This window comes from Paralichthys olivaceus, chromosome 7 (assembly GCF_024713975.1).
Source record: "Paralichthys olivaceus isolate ysfri-2021 chromosome 7, ASM2471397v2, whole genome shotgun sequence".
Lineage (NCBI taxonomy): Eukaryota > Metazoa > Chordata > Actinopteri > Pleuronectiformes > Paralichthyidae > Paralichthys > Paralichthys olivaceus.
This window is the reverse complement of record NC_091099.1, coordinates 17,510,306-17,525,461: the sequence shown is the minus strand read 5'-3', so window position 1 is coordinate 17,525,461 and position 15,156 is coordinate 17,510,306. Positions and strand designations below refer to the sequence as shown.

General features: G+C 41.5%; 2 protein-coding genes across 3 annotated transcripts; both read left to right on the top strand.

Moving 5' to 3' along the window:
* The first annotated feature begins 79 nt into the window (after positions 1 to 79).
* Positions 80 to 6,730, top strand: slc35b4 (solute carrier family 35 member B4). Its single transcript, XM_020079198.2, has 10 exons — positions 80 to 478; positions 1,310 to 1,423; positions 1,720 to 1,822; positions 1,899 to 1,948; positions 2,045 to 2,126; positions 2,270 to 2,330; positions 3,349 to 3,458; positions 3,588 to 3,663; positions 3,743 to 3,818; positions 4,409 to 6,730. Exons 1-10 carry the CDS (start codon positions 402 to 404, stop codon positions 4,656 to 4,658), a joined length of 999 nt encoding a protein of 332 aa, XP_019934757.1. The 5' UTR covers positions 80 to 401; the 3' UTR covers positions 4,659 to 6,730.
* Positions 6,731 to 6,894: 164 nt separating this feature from the next.
* On the top strand, positions 6,895 to 14,492 carry LOC109624626 (uncharacterized). 2 transcript variants are annotated; one of them, XM_069528248.1, is made up of 9 exons: positions 6,895 to 7,104; positions 8,559 to 10,575; positions 11,052 to 11,166; positions 11,825 to 12,005; positions 12,366 to 12,380; positions 12,802 to 12,885; positions 13,425 to 13,495; positions 13,698 to 13,833; positions 13,919 to 14,091. In XM_069528248.1, exons 1-9 carry the CDS (start codon positions 7,027 to 7,029, stop codon positions 13,940 to 13,942), a joined length of 2,721 nt encoding a protein of 906 aa, XP_069384349.1. In that variant the 5' UTR covers positions 6,895 to 7,026; the 3' UTR covers positions 13,943 to 14,091. The 2 variants fall into 2 exon arrangements, with proteins under 2 accessions (XP_069384349.1, XP_069384350.1); XM_069528249.1 differs by lacking the exon at positions 12,366 to 12,380 and having other exon boundaries at positions 6,896 to 7,104; positions 13,919 to 14,492.
* Positions 14,493 to 15,156: the final 664 nt, after the last annotated feature.

Genomic DNA, 15,156 nt, shown 5'->3' with positions numbered 1-15,156 from the left:
GGTGCTTATAAATTCAGTCCGAGTGAGACCTCTTCGTCTTGAAGGCCTCTCTACCGATGACGCAGCACGCCACGCACGCACTGCGCAGTGACGTGCTGCTCACAACCCATTCATTTATTCTCCTTCTGATTTATCTCCCTGTGATTTTCACTCCTGAGGACATCCGCAGCGGATTCACCAGCCGGGCATGAGACAAGCAGGACGCTGAGGACTCCTTTACCAGCGACGTCACAGGCGAACTACAACTCCCATGAGCGCCCGCGGTAACTTAGAGCACCATCTCGCATTCGGACGTGGAGTTTTCGAGGAAGCAGGAAAGGTTTCGCGCAGCTGCTCGTCTGCAGAAATGCTCCGATCACCCAGCGCTTCATAAAGAGACGCGTCTTTTCTCTGCGGCCACCATGGCGACAGTGTTCGCCATCGCCCTGGTGTTTGTCGGGTGCTGCAGCAACGTGGTGTCTCTGGAGCTGCTCGTCAGGTCAGTGGCAAACTTCTGATCACTTCACCGGCGTCATGTTGTTGTCACCTGCGTCTGTCTGCCCTCAACCTGCAGCATCCGCCCCGCTGTGGATACTGGGAATGAACTTGTGCACGAGGCGCAGAGTAGTGTCGTCATGCTTCTCAGGTTGTATAATTGGTTTTAATGTTTCCAGTCAAACGAGAGAATGAATCATTCCTGGTTGCACAAACCGTCTATTTCCTGCAAGTTATTTGTGTGAGAAAGTTTCCCTGATGACTTTAAATAGGTCAGAATCATTTTTTATTCAATCTGTATTTAATCAGGCAGTCACATTGAGATCAAGATCTCTTTTCCAAGAGAAGCCTGAGGACTTCAAGAAACATTCACTACAGCAACAAACAATTAATCACCAGCAACAACAAAACAACACAATACAAATAAATGAATAAAAACAGTCAGAAGAAGATTTATTAAAAACATGGTAAAGGTTTAAAATCTCTAAGGGGAACACAAGCCTGTAGATTGAGGGAAGTGTGTGAATAATTCCATTTAGCAACTCAACCACATCTCGTTCTTGAAATGTGTATATTTCCACATAGATTAAAAATCAATCAATCAACATTAAAAACCTAGATTTCAGTCTTTGTTTCAAATCTCACTGTGGTTCAGAGTTTGTTTGGGAGCAGCAGAAAGTTGTATTTTCATTCATTACAGTTATTGCTCAACAGTGAGTGTAGTGATTGACATGACTGTAAAATACCTGTCATCTTATTTCCACAGGAAACCAGACAGTAAATAAACAACATATTATAAGTAGTCAAGTGTTGTTGTTTTCTTCTCTTTCTTTAGACAGTTTCCAGGATGCGGCAACATCGTCACCTTCGCTCAGTTTCTATTCATCGCGTTGGAAGGCTTCATCTTCCAAACCAACTTCGGGAGGAAGAAACCCACAATCCCCATCAGGTGAATGTCAACCTCTCCCAGAGGGGTCAGAGGTCAGAGGCCCAATCACAGTATTGTGATATTGTGACGTTTTAAGCCTGACTACTGATGACTGCTTCTGATTTCAGGAGTTTTCTGTGGGAGAGAGGAGCTCCCTTTAATGTGGACTGTGGGGCTTTTAACTTTGCAGAAAATTAACTTACACAAATAATAACCCAAAACAAACTAGAGGAACAGGATAAACTGAAAAGAATATACCGCTGTAGAAAAGATAAACAGACACTTAAAACAAACCTCTTATGCCTGTTTTTTTGCAGGAACTATGTGATCATGGTGACAATGTTCTTCACCGTCAGCGTGATCAACAACTACGCTCTCAACTTTAACATCGCCATGCCGCTGCACATGATCTTCAGATCAGTACGAGCTTCACCTGTCACACAAACCCCACCCATCACCTCCACCTCAGTCTGACCCGCTGCTTGTTTCTCCGCAGGGATCCCTCATCGCCAACATGATCCTGGGGATTATCATCCTGAAGAAAAGGTACCAATGTGTCCTCTGACACTCGTCTGCACCATCACTGTGCACCCACGTGTAGAAGTGTTGTAGTTATTTGTGTCCCACCTTGTCTCTCTGCAGGTACTCAGCCAGTAAATATCTGTCTATAGTTTTAGTTTCAGCTGGAATATTCATCTGCACCATCATGTCTGCCAAACAAGTGGTGAGTCCTCTGCACAACAGTCCCTGGTTCTCATGCAATACATGCTTTTACACAATGCACAGTTTTCTGTCTGAATATACTCAATATACGCAATTTTTACAACTGCTAATACTTTTTGTGACCTCTTGTTTTTCTTCCTGCAGAATGTGGCCTCTGAGGGATCAGGAGAGCAGGGATTTTACACCTTCGTGCGCTGGCTCATAGGTCAGTTCTGACTCACAAAATTACATTTTATTTGGGTCGGGGGTTATGATGATGATTTTCACCATCTACTGAGGTATGAGCTTTTGTCTTTATTCATCAGCTAATTGTTCAGTCAATAAATTGCCAGAGAATAGTTGAGATGTTTTATTTACAATGTCATACAAGAGAGAAAAAAATCAACACATCTGCACGACAAGGAAGCTGGAACTCATGAAACTTTGGTAATTGATTAATGATAAATCAGAATTATTGCTAATTATTATTGATTGTTGACGGACTCTTCCAACCATTTGTTTTCAGCTCTCAGCTGCTGTTAGCTGTTTTAATGTCTAAGTTAACAAGTGGCCTGAGGGACAGTTAAAAATGAGGCCCATCAGCATGATGAGTTTTCAGTAGATATTACAACATCATTCCATGGTGGTTATTATTATTTCATTAGTATGAATGGTTCACTCCACAACCCATCTTACAACTCAGCTCTCATTTTGATCTCAACTACACTACACACAGTCGTGTCTCCATGGCAGCAGAGGACATTACACTGACTTACATTGATTTCCTCGAGACTTGTGATTGACAATAAGGGGACTTAATTCGTGTCCCCACAAGGAGGACAAGTCTCCATAATGTGACTGTGTAATGAGATTTAGGTCCCCACAACATGAGGACTACTCAGACCACACACACATACACAAGTGAAACAATTTCCCAAGTGGTAAAACCAAAGTTTTTCTTTTTCATTTCTGCTCTTCGGCGGCATGGTGGTTCAGCGGTTGGAGCTCTCACCTCACAACTAGTAGGGTCTGAGTCCCTGTTTTAGTCAAGGCCTTTCTTTATGAGTTAGTATTTTCTCCACATACCTGGATTTCCTGTGTGTACTCCAGCTTCCTCTCGGTCCAATCACAAGCATGTTGGACTGATTAGCGACTCTATTCCTGTATGTTGTGTCTGGCTTCTCTCTCCCAGGACCCTCAAAGAATAAGCAGTGTTGCTAATGGAAGGATTTCTGTTCTCGTAGGTATCGGCATGTTGACCTTTGCTCTCCTGATGTCTGCGAGGATGGGTATTTTCCAGGAGACGCTGTACAAGCAGTATGGGAAACATTCCAAAGAGGCTCTCTTCTATAATGTGAGTGTTGTTCTTGCTCGGACACGCAGGACGTGCACAACACATTCAAATGCCTGCAGGGAAACTTCAAGCTTCCTCTAAGCCTCTGTCTCTCGCTGTGTAAATGTCTCTTTTTCTTTTCTCTCTCAGCACTTCCTCCCTCTGCCGGGCTTCCTCCTCCTCTCCACAGACATCTACCACCACTGCGTCCTCTTCAGTCAGAGCGGTGAGTCGGGGGTGAAACGTTAATGTTTGTGACTTTTTCACTTTTCACACTGATGTAAATAAGCATCTCCTCTCTGCAGCTCCTGCGGTGGTTCCTGTGGTTGGAGTGTCTGTGCCAATAATGTGGCTCTATCTGCTGATCAACGTCATCACACAGTATCCTGCCAAAACAAAAGCTCATTGTTAATTGTCGACATGTCCGTCATTAAGTACAGCTGAGTGTTAGGGCCAATTAATGTGAAAGATTAAAAAAATTCTGGATCTTCCTCCTTATTTGGATCTGTGCCAAAATTTAAAGGGTTCTTTTCTTGACTCATGTTCCATCCCTCCATCAAGTTTTATGAAAATCTGTTTGTCAGAGTTATCCTGCTGACAAACAAATAAACAAATCAACGAACAAACTGACGGGGTGAGAACATTAAATATACTGTGTAAATGAAGAAAAAACCTCCTCAAGAGTAGAGAAATACTATAATTTGCTTTGGTAAATCATTAAGCAGATAATCTGGTTTTCACCTCTGAAACTCCACTATCTCCCATGATACCGTGTCACAAGCTCAAGAATCACTGCTCTGGAGGATAAAATCACAATTTATTACATTATTTAGGGTTAAAGATTTTAGATTTAGATTTTCTCCTCATAGATGTGGCCATACACTCGAAACACACAAAACATCATGTAAATGTGACACCAACACAAAAATAATGATGACACTCTTGTTGCAGACCTTAACCAGCGTCTTCAGGTACGTGTGCATCCGTGGCGTTTTCATCCTGACCACCGAGTGTGCCTCACTGACCGTCACTCTGGTGGTGACACTGAGGAAGTTTCTCAGCCTCATCTTCTCCATCATGTACTTCCAAAACCCCTTCACCACCTGGCACTGGGTGGGCACCGCCGTGGTCTTCCTGGGCACTCTGCTGTACACGGAGGTGTGGAGCAGTGTGCGGACGGCTCTGCGCGGACCAAGCGCCAAGGAGAAGAAGGCGGAGTGAAGACAGACCTACTTGAAATACAGCCACTGTGTTGGACTCTCGGATTGGGTCAGCTGCCCTCCAGCAGTTTTTATGAAGTCATTTATTTTTGGTTATAGTAAAGCTCACACACACTCAGAAACATACAGCAGGTTAATGGGTGGTGATATTCTGGTTTTTGGTTATTAAAATTACATGAAAAGACAAAAACCTACAATGTATTAGTTCACCGCTCAAAACTGTCACTTCTCAGCCCAAAGAGCTTTTTGGACCTGAGGTCCAGGGAACGACTCCTGTGTCAGAGGCCTCTCCAGACCTGGTTCTAGGCTTCATTATTTTATATTGATCACACGATCAATATTTTTAATGAATCACATGAGCTGTTACCGAAAGAGGTCACTCAGAGATTAATCACCCAATTGTGCAGCATTTTGGCTTCATTCAGTTAAATATTTTAGTTTTTACTGCTTGTAACTGAACTTTTTGACTTCTGCTCCCATCAGCAGTGTTTTCAGTCGCAGTTTAAACCACAAAACTCTAAAATGACTTTACATCCCCTGCTCAGCGTCATGCAGCCGACACAGTCACTGACTGGCTGGTGATCATAGTGGAGAGTTCAGCAGCTAAATAAGCTGATATTTCCCTCGGGAGTTGGTGGAGAGCAAAAACAGAACTGAAACCGTTCCTCAAATGAATGTCAATGATGATCTTCATCTGTTATCTGCTAACTGCCTGTGGCCTGATTCGAACGTAAATAACTCCAGGAACATTTCCCAGGAAAAATTAGGAATGACATGTTTATTCTTATCTGTTTATGCCCAAAGCCTTTCCCATTCCCCACAGTGGTAACTGCAACATTAGCTAAGGTTCTTTTAAACCTGTTACCTTTAGTTGTGACTCAACTACAGTCTAACGTCCTTCTGCTCTCATCTGCTCATATCTGACGTTAGTTTAACATCATCGTTGTCTCAAACCACCTCTGCTCAGTACAGACACCTTAGTCCACTGACCTCACTCCACTATATAAAAACTGTTTTTTGTTGAAACTTGAAAATGTGAACTGAAATGTGAGTTGTGGTGAAAACGGTTATTTTGGTTGTATGTAGGATCTCAGCTCTAGTTACAGAGTGAATGCTAGTAACAGGACACTGACTGCAGTTCATGCAATGGCCTCTGGTTTCAGTAATAACTACTTTTCTGAATGTGAGATCCAGGACCTTTAAATACCAACTATTTTATCATATCAACTTAAAATTTGATATGTCAAGAATTAGTGTGATAAGTTTTTTATATTATTAATTTGCTTAATTGTCAATTTTTAAAGAGATAAAGTTCTCAAATTCGCTGCTGATTTTGGTTTGTGTCACAGTAAATTGAATATTTTTGGGGATTTTAAAAGTGTTTTCATTCAATGACTATCTCACTTTTTGCTCGAGGAGATTGTGAAGAACAGTTTGAAGTAAAATTTGCATCAATTGTTGGTTTAAATACGATTCACAAAAACATATCATATTTTTCAAAGGTTAAAAACATTTAAAGATCTATATGCTATATAATGTTGGTGTCTGTGGTAATCAAAATACACCACAGAGGCTATTTTCATTTTTAATTTCAGTCACAGTGTCGCTCACTGATGTTTTTTAACAGTGTAGCTCTCAGAATAATAAGTTAATAGGATCAATACGTTGTTGGTTTTGTTTTTTTGGATAACGTATTCGTATGATGGTCAATTTACTACACAGAATATCACCTAACAGTAACAGTAGTCATTTCTAAGTAGATGCCAAATTGTGATGCAACTTTCTTTTCCTTTGCATTTGTTCTTGGATTTGAGTATTTATTTGATAAGAGTGACAGATAATTTTCCTTGTGGATCAGGAGGATTTAACTGCCCACATTGGTGTGATGCTGTAAATCAGGACTGTTACATCAGTAGAGTTCATGGAGATGCTTTCACCGTGTGTTTTCATGTGTTCTTGTCATATTGTCTCAGGTGCAATGGACCAGTATGGACCAGTATTATTGACTGACATGTGGATAAACCTGCACATTTACACACCACTGAAAATAAAATGACAACATGGCTACAAATATAGATTATTCAACTGGTGTGACTGCATCTTGCACAAAGGGTGTGTTTGTTAAGAGAAATAATAATTTCTTATTTAAGAACACAATGTTCTCTTGCACTGCATTTGGCTGTAGGACCCAGGCGGCCAATCAGATGAGCTGTTGTTCAGCCGCAGCCAATAGAAGCAGCTGTAGTTGTGGGTCGGCGGTGGGAAGGGCAGATCTCAGTGTGCAGCAGATTGGTGTGATCCACGTTGTTTGGTGGATTAAGTATTTACAGTTGTCTCCTGGTTGACAGTCTGCTACAGAGGTGGTGTGGATGGGGGGGAACAGTCCGAGTCACCTCTCCCGAGAAGAGGGTGAGGCAGGCGGAGTAGCTTTTGTGAAGGGCATCCGGGTGAGTGAAAGCTCCGGGAAAACTTGGCATGGGATTGAAACTGAGACTTTAAACTAAAGGGTCAAGCACACACTTCATCCACTTCTGCATCAACACTGACCTGTGATCAGTTTCAGTAGTTTCTAATCAGGATCAAAAGATGATTTTTTTTTATTAATTTCTAATTTCTAAATCAAACAATGAAACATTCTGCTTCATTTTTATATTTCCAACAGTAATCTTCATGGATGAGGCAACATTTTCTAAACTAACAGCTTTTTATTAGTAATAATAATAATAATGATGATGATGATAATAGCTGGTAAATAATTGTGTACACTTGCCCGCTGGATCTTGTGTATTCTTTCTACATCCTCTCTAGGTTTGAATTTAAACATCTTTACCTGAATCGTTTTTTAAATAGTCACTATAGCCACTATAAAAAACAAAAAGGCCTCTGACAGAAAATAAACCATTTTGCTTTAGACAACATTAAAATATATTATTTCATGCATGCTGCAGTTTAGTTTTCCTAAATTATTATTTAAAAAAATAGTTGTGCTTCAGATGTGCTTTAAAATTGTCAGTAATCCTAAAGTAATTATAGGCAAAGATCAATCTGTGACTTATATTGACCTCTGTCAGGGACATTGTGCTGTGTCAACTTTTAACTAGAGAAAATATGAGGTTGTGCTTTTCTCATTAAGTTTTCTAATTGTGTAGCAATTAACAAGATCTCATACTCATGTAAATATACCATATATCTATTTACTATATTACATGTCAAACTCATGCATTTAAAGGTCCAGTGTGTAAGATTTAGGTAAAAGGGATGTTTGGCAGAAATTGAATAAAAATTATTCCTAGGGATGTTTTCACTAGTGTGTTTCTTCTATTGTATGAATTATTGTTTTCTTTACCCGACAATGGGCCCTTTATATTTAAATACTTTACATTAACACTAGGAGCGGGTCCTCTCTGCAGAGGCTGCCATGTTTTTTACAGTAGAACAAACTGGACAAACTAAACACCTTTTGAGTTTTTATGTCAACATAAGACTACCACAGGTTCTCTTTCATGTTTGGAAGTGGAGGGGGAGGTGAGGGGTGTTCAGCTGCAACATGCAACTTCACCACCAGATGTCACTAAATTCTCCACACTTGAATAAACATCAGTATCATAACAACTACTTAAAGTGATAAAAAAAAAAAAACTTTCAGATGAATGTATTTGATTTATATACTACAACCAGCCACAAGCGGGTGATTTAAACACTTTGGCTTCACTTTTTGGGGAGAGGTGATGTTGTCATAGATTGTTAATACTGATGAATCAATACACATTTTGTAGGTGCAACAATTACTCGATTAATTAGTTGATGGACAAAAGGTTAATTGGCATCTATTTTGAAAATACACCTGATGAGCCCAGCAGGTGGCGCTCACCACAATAAATATGTGTGTTTCTCTCTCCAGCTGTCAGACCGAGTCATCAACCGGATGAAACAGCCTTCAGTGGTCAGCCCTCAGCTCCCACAGAATGGAGTTCCTCCTCCACACTCACCTGAATCTCCAGCGCCAACTCCACCCTCCGCCCCCTCTGTTGATGACATGCTGCCTCTCCTGACACCTCCTCCTGCTACATTCATCTCACCTCCACCACCATCCACGCCTCCATCAATGGAACCTGCTTCTCCTCCTCCGCCTGTAAAACTAGTGCCTCCTCCTCCTGTAAAGTTTCACTCCCTTCCTACAACTTCTCTGGAATCTGAAGCAACAGCTCCTGCTCCTCCTTCACCTGCAGAGACAAAAACTTCACCTCTACCTGACCTTGTTGTCTCAGCCCCACCTCCCCCTCTATCCTCACTTTCTCCACAAGTCGCAGCAAATCTGGAGCCTGCACCTCCTCCTGCAGCAGGGCCAGTCGATCTACCTCCTCCTGAACCCCTCGTCATAGCACCAGAAAGTCCCACTTCTAGACCACCTATTGCAGAACAAGTCGTCAAACCTTTTGTCCTTCCTCCACCTGTGGAGTCACCCCCATCAGCTGCAGCTCCACCTGAACCTTCAGCTCCATCTCTTCTCTCTGAAACTGTGAAACTAGCTTATCCACCTGCTGAACCTGCTGCTCCTGCTGCTCCTGCTGCTCCTGCTGTCAAACCTCTTGAAACTGTTGTCTCTTCAACCCCACCTGTTGAAGCAGTTAAACCTCCACCCACTGTTGAACTTGCACCAGAACCAACAATCCCATCCTGTCCTGTTGATCCAGCTCCAGCTGAAGGCTTGATTTTACATCTTCAGGTGAAGCCTGTAGTCCTGCCTCCTCCAGCTGAAGAACTGACTCCAGCTGTGGTTGATGCTCCACCTCCATGTGAACTGGTTTCATCTCCTCCAGCTGTAGAAGTGACTCCAGCTGTGTCACCAGCTGTTGATATGCCTCCTCCACCTGAAGTAGTGACTCCAGTTGTTGCTCCAGCTGTTGATTTGCCTCCTCCAGTTGTAGAAGTGACTCCAGTTGTGGCTCCAGCTGTTGATTTGCCTCTTCCAGCTGAGGTTGTGACTCCAGTTGTGGCTCCAGCTGTTGATTTGCCTCCTCTAGTTGAAGTTGTGACTCCAGTTGTGTCTCCAGTTGTTGATTTACCACCACCCTCTCCTCCAGCTGAAGTATTAACTCCAGTTGTGGCTCCAGCTGTTGATATGCCTCCTCCAGTTGTTGAAGTGACTCCAGTTGTAGCTCCAGCTGTCGATTTGCCTCCTCCAGTTGTAGAAGTGACTCCAGTTGTGGCTCCAGCTGTTGATATGCCTCCTCCAGTTGTTGAAGTGACTCCAGTTGTAGCTCCAGCTGTCGATTTGCCTCCTCCAGTTGTAGAAGTGACTCCAGTTGTGGCTCCAGCTGTTGATATGCCTCCTCCAGTTGTAGAAGTGACTCCAGTTGTGGCTCCAGCTGTTGATATGCCTCCTCCAGTTGTTGAAGTGACTCCAGTTGTGGCTCCAGCTGTTGATATGCCTCCTCCAGTTGTTGAAGTGACTCCAGTTGTGGCTCCAGCTGTTGATATGCCTCCTCCAGTTGTTGAAGTGACTCCAGTTGTGGCTCCAGCTGTTGATTTACCACCTTCCTCTCCTCCAGCTGTGGAAGTGACTCCAGTTGTGGCTCCAGCTGTTGATTTACCACCTCCCTCTCCTCCAGCTGTGGCTCCAGTTGCTGATTCTCCACCTCCATGTGCACTGGTTCCACCTCCTCCTGAGCCAGTAGCAGCCCCCCCTCCTGTTCCAGAGCTCACCTTTGAAGAGCCCTGCCCGCCTTGTCACTGTGTGGAGCTGGCCGTCATACCCACTGATGCCCCTGTGGTCAGTGAACCCCTCGTAGAGCCTGTAATGCCACCTCTGTCTGAGCCACCTCCATGTGAAACAGCTCCTGAAGAGTCCATCCCCATCCTGTCTCTGCCCCCTGTTGTTGAGGATGAAGTGACCTCAGTGCCTCCACCGGCCAAAGGTACGTTGATATCTACTGTTGTGACGTATTCATGTGCCTGTAGAGGTTTATCAGAGCTCAGGGACACAGGTTTGACTTGTTGGAACAGCATCACCTGGTAGCTCGGGTACCACATATCAAGCAGCCACGGGTTCATTTATGACCCAGCCCTTTGCTGTGTGTTTTCCCCTGTTCTGTCTCCACCTTTCACTCTAACTGTCTAGTCAATTAAGACAAAATGGCTATAAATATCTAAAAAACACATTCACACGCATTCCTTCAAAATTATTAATATAATTAATAGACATTTATTCTGACAGTGCTAGATAAGTGCTGTTTTCCTTTACAGTCTCATTGGAGAAACAAATGTATTTAATATTAATTTATGCAAACTATGGAGGATCCGCCAGAACTTTGTAATATTAATTATATTCCTGATGAATAGAAATTCAAAACTAAATTCCTGATTTTCTTCTTTTTCTTCGTCTGACAAACAGCGTTGCCTGTTTCTCCTGAAGTGGTGGAGGGAGAACTGAGGCAGAAGATCAGAGAGGAGATGCAGAGAAGTCTGGAGGACGAGATCAACCAGAAGAGACAGGAGCTGCTGCTACAGTAAGAAGGGGTGGTCTATTGTGTGTCTGACAAGGTGACATAAAGTAGAACTTAATTCAAGCTCAACACAATCTTTTGTGACCAAACTCCTCTGTAAACATGGTAAAATAAATACAGTCAAAGAAGCAGAAACTGTTTGAAAAACAATCATAAGATCCACCGAGTAGCTTTTGATCATAATATCACATGATGTTCATCAGATCAGATCAGGTACTTCCCGTCAGTATTCTCTTAAAACTTAATTCTTGACATTGGAAGCAGCAAATGAATTAACATTTATTCATTAAGTGTCAAACTTGTTACTAACAATTAATCCTTGAATAATTTTCTTAATTATTAAATGTAATCAAATCGTAAGAAAAGAGTAAAAATGTTAATTTCCCTGAGCCCAGTGAGACGTCTTCACATTTTGTCCAACAAACATTCGGAATCCCATATATTTTCATTTCACAAGACAAAATAAATATCACAGAAAATCTTCACTTTCTAGTTAAAATATATATAAAACATTTAATCAACTGTCAAAATTACTGCTGAATTATGAATTTTTAGTCTACTAACTCATCAGCTTCAGCTCATCATATATGAACTGTATGAAAGAGGTCATGGGGTCACAATAGAAACTGTTCTGACATGTGATGTGTGCGTACATATGCAGACTGGAGGAGATGAGGGCTCAGGCTCAGGTCGAGGCCACGGCTTCAGCTCAGGCTCAGGTGGAGGAGCAGGTGAAGAAGACACTGGAGGCGGAGAAGTCGGCGCACATGGAGAAGCTGACGGACGCCATCATGAAGGAGCGAATGAGGACAGCGGACGAGAGGCTCATGGTGCAGCTTTATGTGAGCAGAAAAAAAACACATGCATGTCATTTATGTGCAGTACTGTGCAAAAGGTTTAGTCCATAAAAGTAATGTTGGAATGCATTCAAATCAAAGTGTTTTATTTATCGATCAACCTCATGAAACTGCAGCAAACAAAACTGGGTTAAAGCAGCTCCGGGTCTCCAGGATACATGGCAGATACAGTAGGTTTTTCAAATCACTTTAGAGAACTTGATCTCTTCTGGCTTAAGTCTGTTTCAGTATCTGGTTAATATCTAAAGGTCCTAAACCTTGTGCACAGTACTGTGAGTATGAGGATCTCTTGTAAATACGACTCCTCTTACTTTTTCTCTTTCTTGCCCTATTGTCTTGTTTCAGAGGATGGAGCTGAAGGTAAGATGGGAGAGAATGCATGTTTTAATCTTTCACTTTCATTCTTCTCTAACTAAACCCCATTGAGGTTAACAGCCCGAGACTTGTCCACGGTGTCAGAAGAGACAATACAACATTAAGCATGAAGGACAGAAGATACACAAAACAGTTGTTGGTATTTAAGCAACGCTATGTAACTTTGCTGAGCAACAGCAAACCCAGCAGCACCAAGTAAAAATTCATTATTTTGGTAGTAGTAGTTTTCATGTCCAGAAAGATTTACCATCACGTTTGCAATATGTTGAGCACAGGGACACCCAGGTCTTCATTTTAATTTCCCTCTCTAAACTATTCTAATAAGAAAACGGTGAAATGTAGAGTTTGAGCATATATTTTTGTTTTAGAAGTTTTCTTCATGTGATAAAATTGTTTATGGACTCAGGCTCATCAGCTGGAGGAGAAGGAGAAACAGTTGAAGAAACGAGACACTCTCTACAAGGAACACATCGCAAAACTTGAAACCAAGGTAAATGAACTTTTTGGATACTTTTCATTTATTTTAAGCTGCATGGATCAGTTTTTACCACTATGTGGTGCTATGACCCAGATTAATGTTAAACTACACCTAGATTATTAAACTGTTTAACAAAGCAATATAAACTGGAAATTGCTGTATATGTGACTCATGTTAATGTTTTAAACAAATGAAAATATTACACAGCTGTGATTGACTTCAAAATGTGCATGTTGTTTCTTACTTTCTCTCTTTGTGTATTTTAGTTCGAACTCTCTGTGATTAATTTGCCTCTAGTTGTGACACAGCAAAGACAACTCTGCGTTGCCTTGACAGATTTGACCTTATTCAATGATTTATTTTTCTAACAAAAGAAAGAATGAAAGAGCAGTTTTTACATTTTACCTCCTCACCTATGCAATTGCTTATACAAGGTTTGAAAAAATAATGATAAGAATAGGAAATAGAAGAATTATATGAGTTTCTTTTCAGATTTTTTGATTGGTATTTGATCTGGATGGTGATGTGTGTTGTGTTTACGTCTGTGACAGTGCACTGAGTTTTATAAAGTGACAGCAGAGAGCTTCCAGAAGGGCAAAGAGGAGACACACCAGCGTTTTGCGTGAGTCATTTATGTTAATACTGTTTCTACAAATTTATTTTGGGATGACTGTTGTGCTTGGTGAGCTTACAGAGTGCAGTGACCTATGCAAAAAGTTAAACATTACACATGTGACAATAGTGTAGTTTGTCTGCTAGGTGACATTAACCACAGAACCAGCGTGATGTTTGACATTTGCACTTCTGTGCCTCTGCCCTCTCAGGCGCTTCGACGTGCAGCCGGTGTGTGGAGACCTGCAAAGTCAGATTCTAAAATGCTACAAGGACAACACAGGAAAAACTCTGTCTTGCTCGAGCATAGCCTCAGCCTACATGCAGTGTGTGGACAACGCCAAGAAAGTATGACTCTGCATCTACTGTCACATTTGACTTTTTATTATTTCTCTTCATGATTGGTTATAACTTGTTTTCTTTCCATCTACAGAATAAGTTGAGCACTGGAGGTTAAAATGAACCACGCGATGAAGACGTCTGACATATTTACTGTTGCAGTGAACAAACGATGAAGGACAAGGAAATAGAAAAAGTGCCACATACCCTCAAAGTGACTTGTCTGGTCTGGTACTGGTGTCACAAACACAGTTTCATTTTACACTTCATGTCTGTGACCTTGTTGGTTCTTGGGATCATCCTTAAACTTTTTGTGCCAATACCACAACATGACAGGAGGATATTTCTAAGTGCTTGTCTATGTTAACAAGGCAGAAAAATAACAAAGGAGCATTAGGGTGAAGTTTGCTGCACATGGTTTTCATTTTGAGTGTGAACAAGATATTTGTATGAGAAGCAGTGTATACTGAATATGTATGTGTGCCTTGAAGCTAATAATCAGACTGCAGATGCATGAGAGAACAGAGGAGCAGAGATGTGATATAACAAAGACCTGTTGCTTGTTAAAGTTTATGTACGTCGATGATTTCAGGGAATCCCCTTCAACTTCTCACCCTCAAAGTCTGGTGAATGCACAAAATAATAAAAAGGTTTTGTTTGATCTAAAATTAGTTTCTTTATTTCGCAGCTTGAGAAAATAAAATGCAGGTGATTGTTTTCTGTGATGAATTTAGATGAAGTACAAGAATCAAGAGTTTATTAGAAAGTCAGTTTAATAGGCTGAAATTATTAAAGGGTTGTTTTTAACTTATGTGCTGCTACTGAGAAATGATCATTAGTGCAGACATTCATGTTACTCAGAGGATGAATCTTAATGACTTAGGTGATCACTCTGAATGATTCAACTGGAGTTCCCTTCAGCTCTTTGGGGAGTTTTTAGCAGGGAGTGTTTTATTATTATTTTACAACCTGCATCTTTATTACTATGATTCAATCTCAGTCACTTCTGTCATCAGGGTCATATCTAGAAACAGCAGACGTTGGTGCCTGCTGGACGATGATAAGTAGTCAACTGCTGATTGTGTGTCAGGGTTGTGTTTACATGTGGTTTTTGCTGTAAAGATTATTCCAGGTTTACTAATAACTATAGCACCCACATTCTGGCCCCTTCAGTGGCCCCCTTCTCTGCTCAGGTAGGGGGCGACCTGCTCTCTTCTCACTGCTGTATCTATCTTCGTGTCAGATTACGTGTTCCTTCAGGTGAATGGACAGAGAAAGTAAACCTCACAGAGATATATAGTATATATAGATACATCGTGATCCAGGACCCGT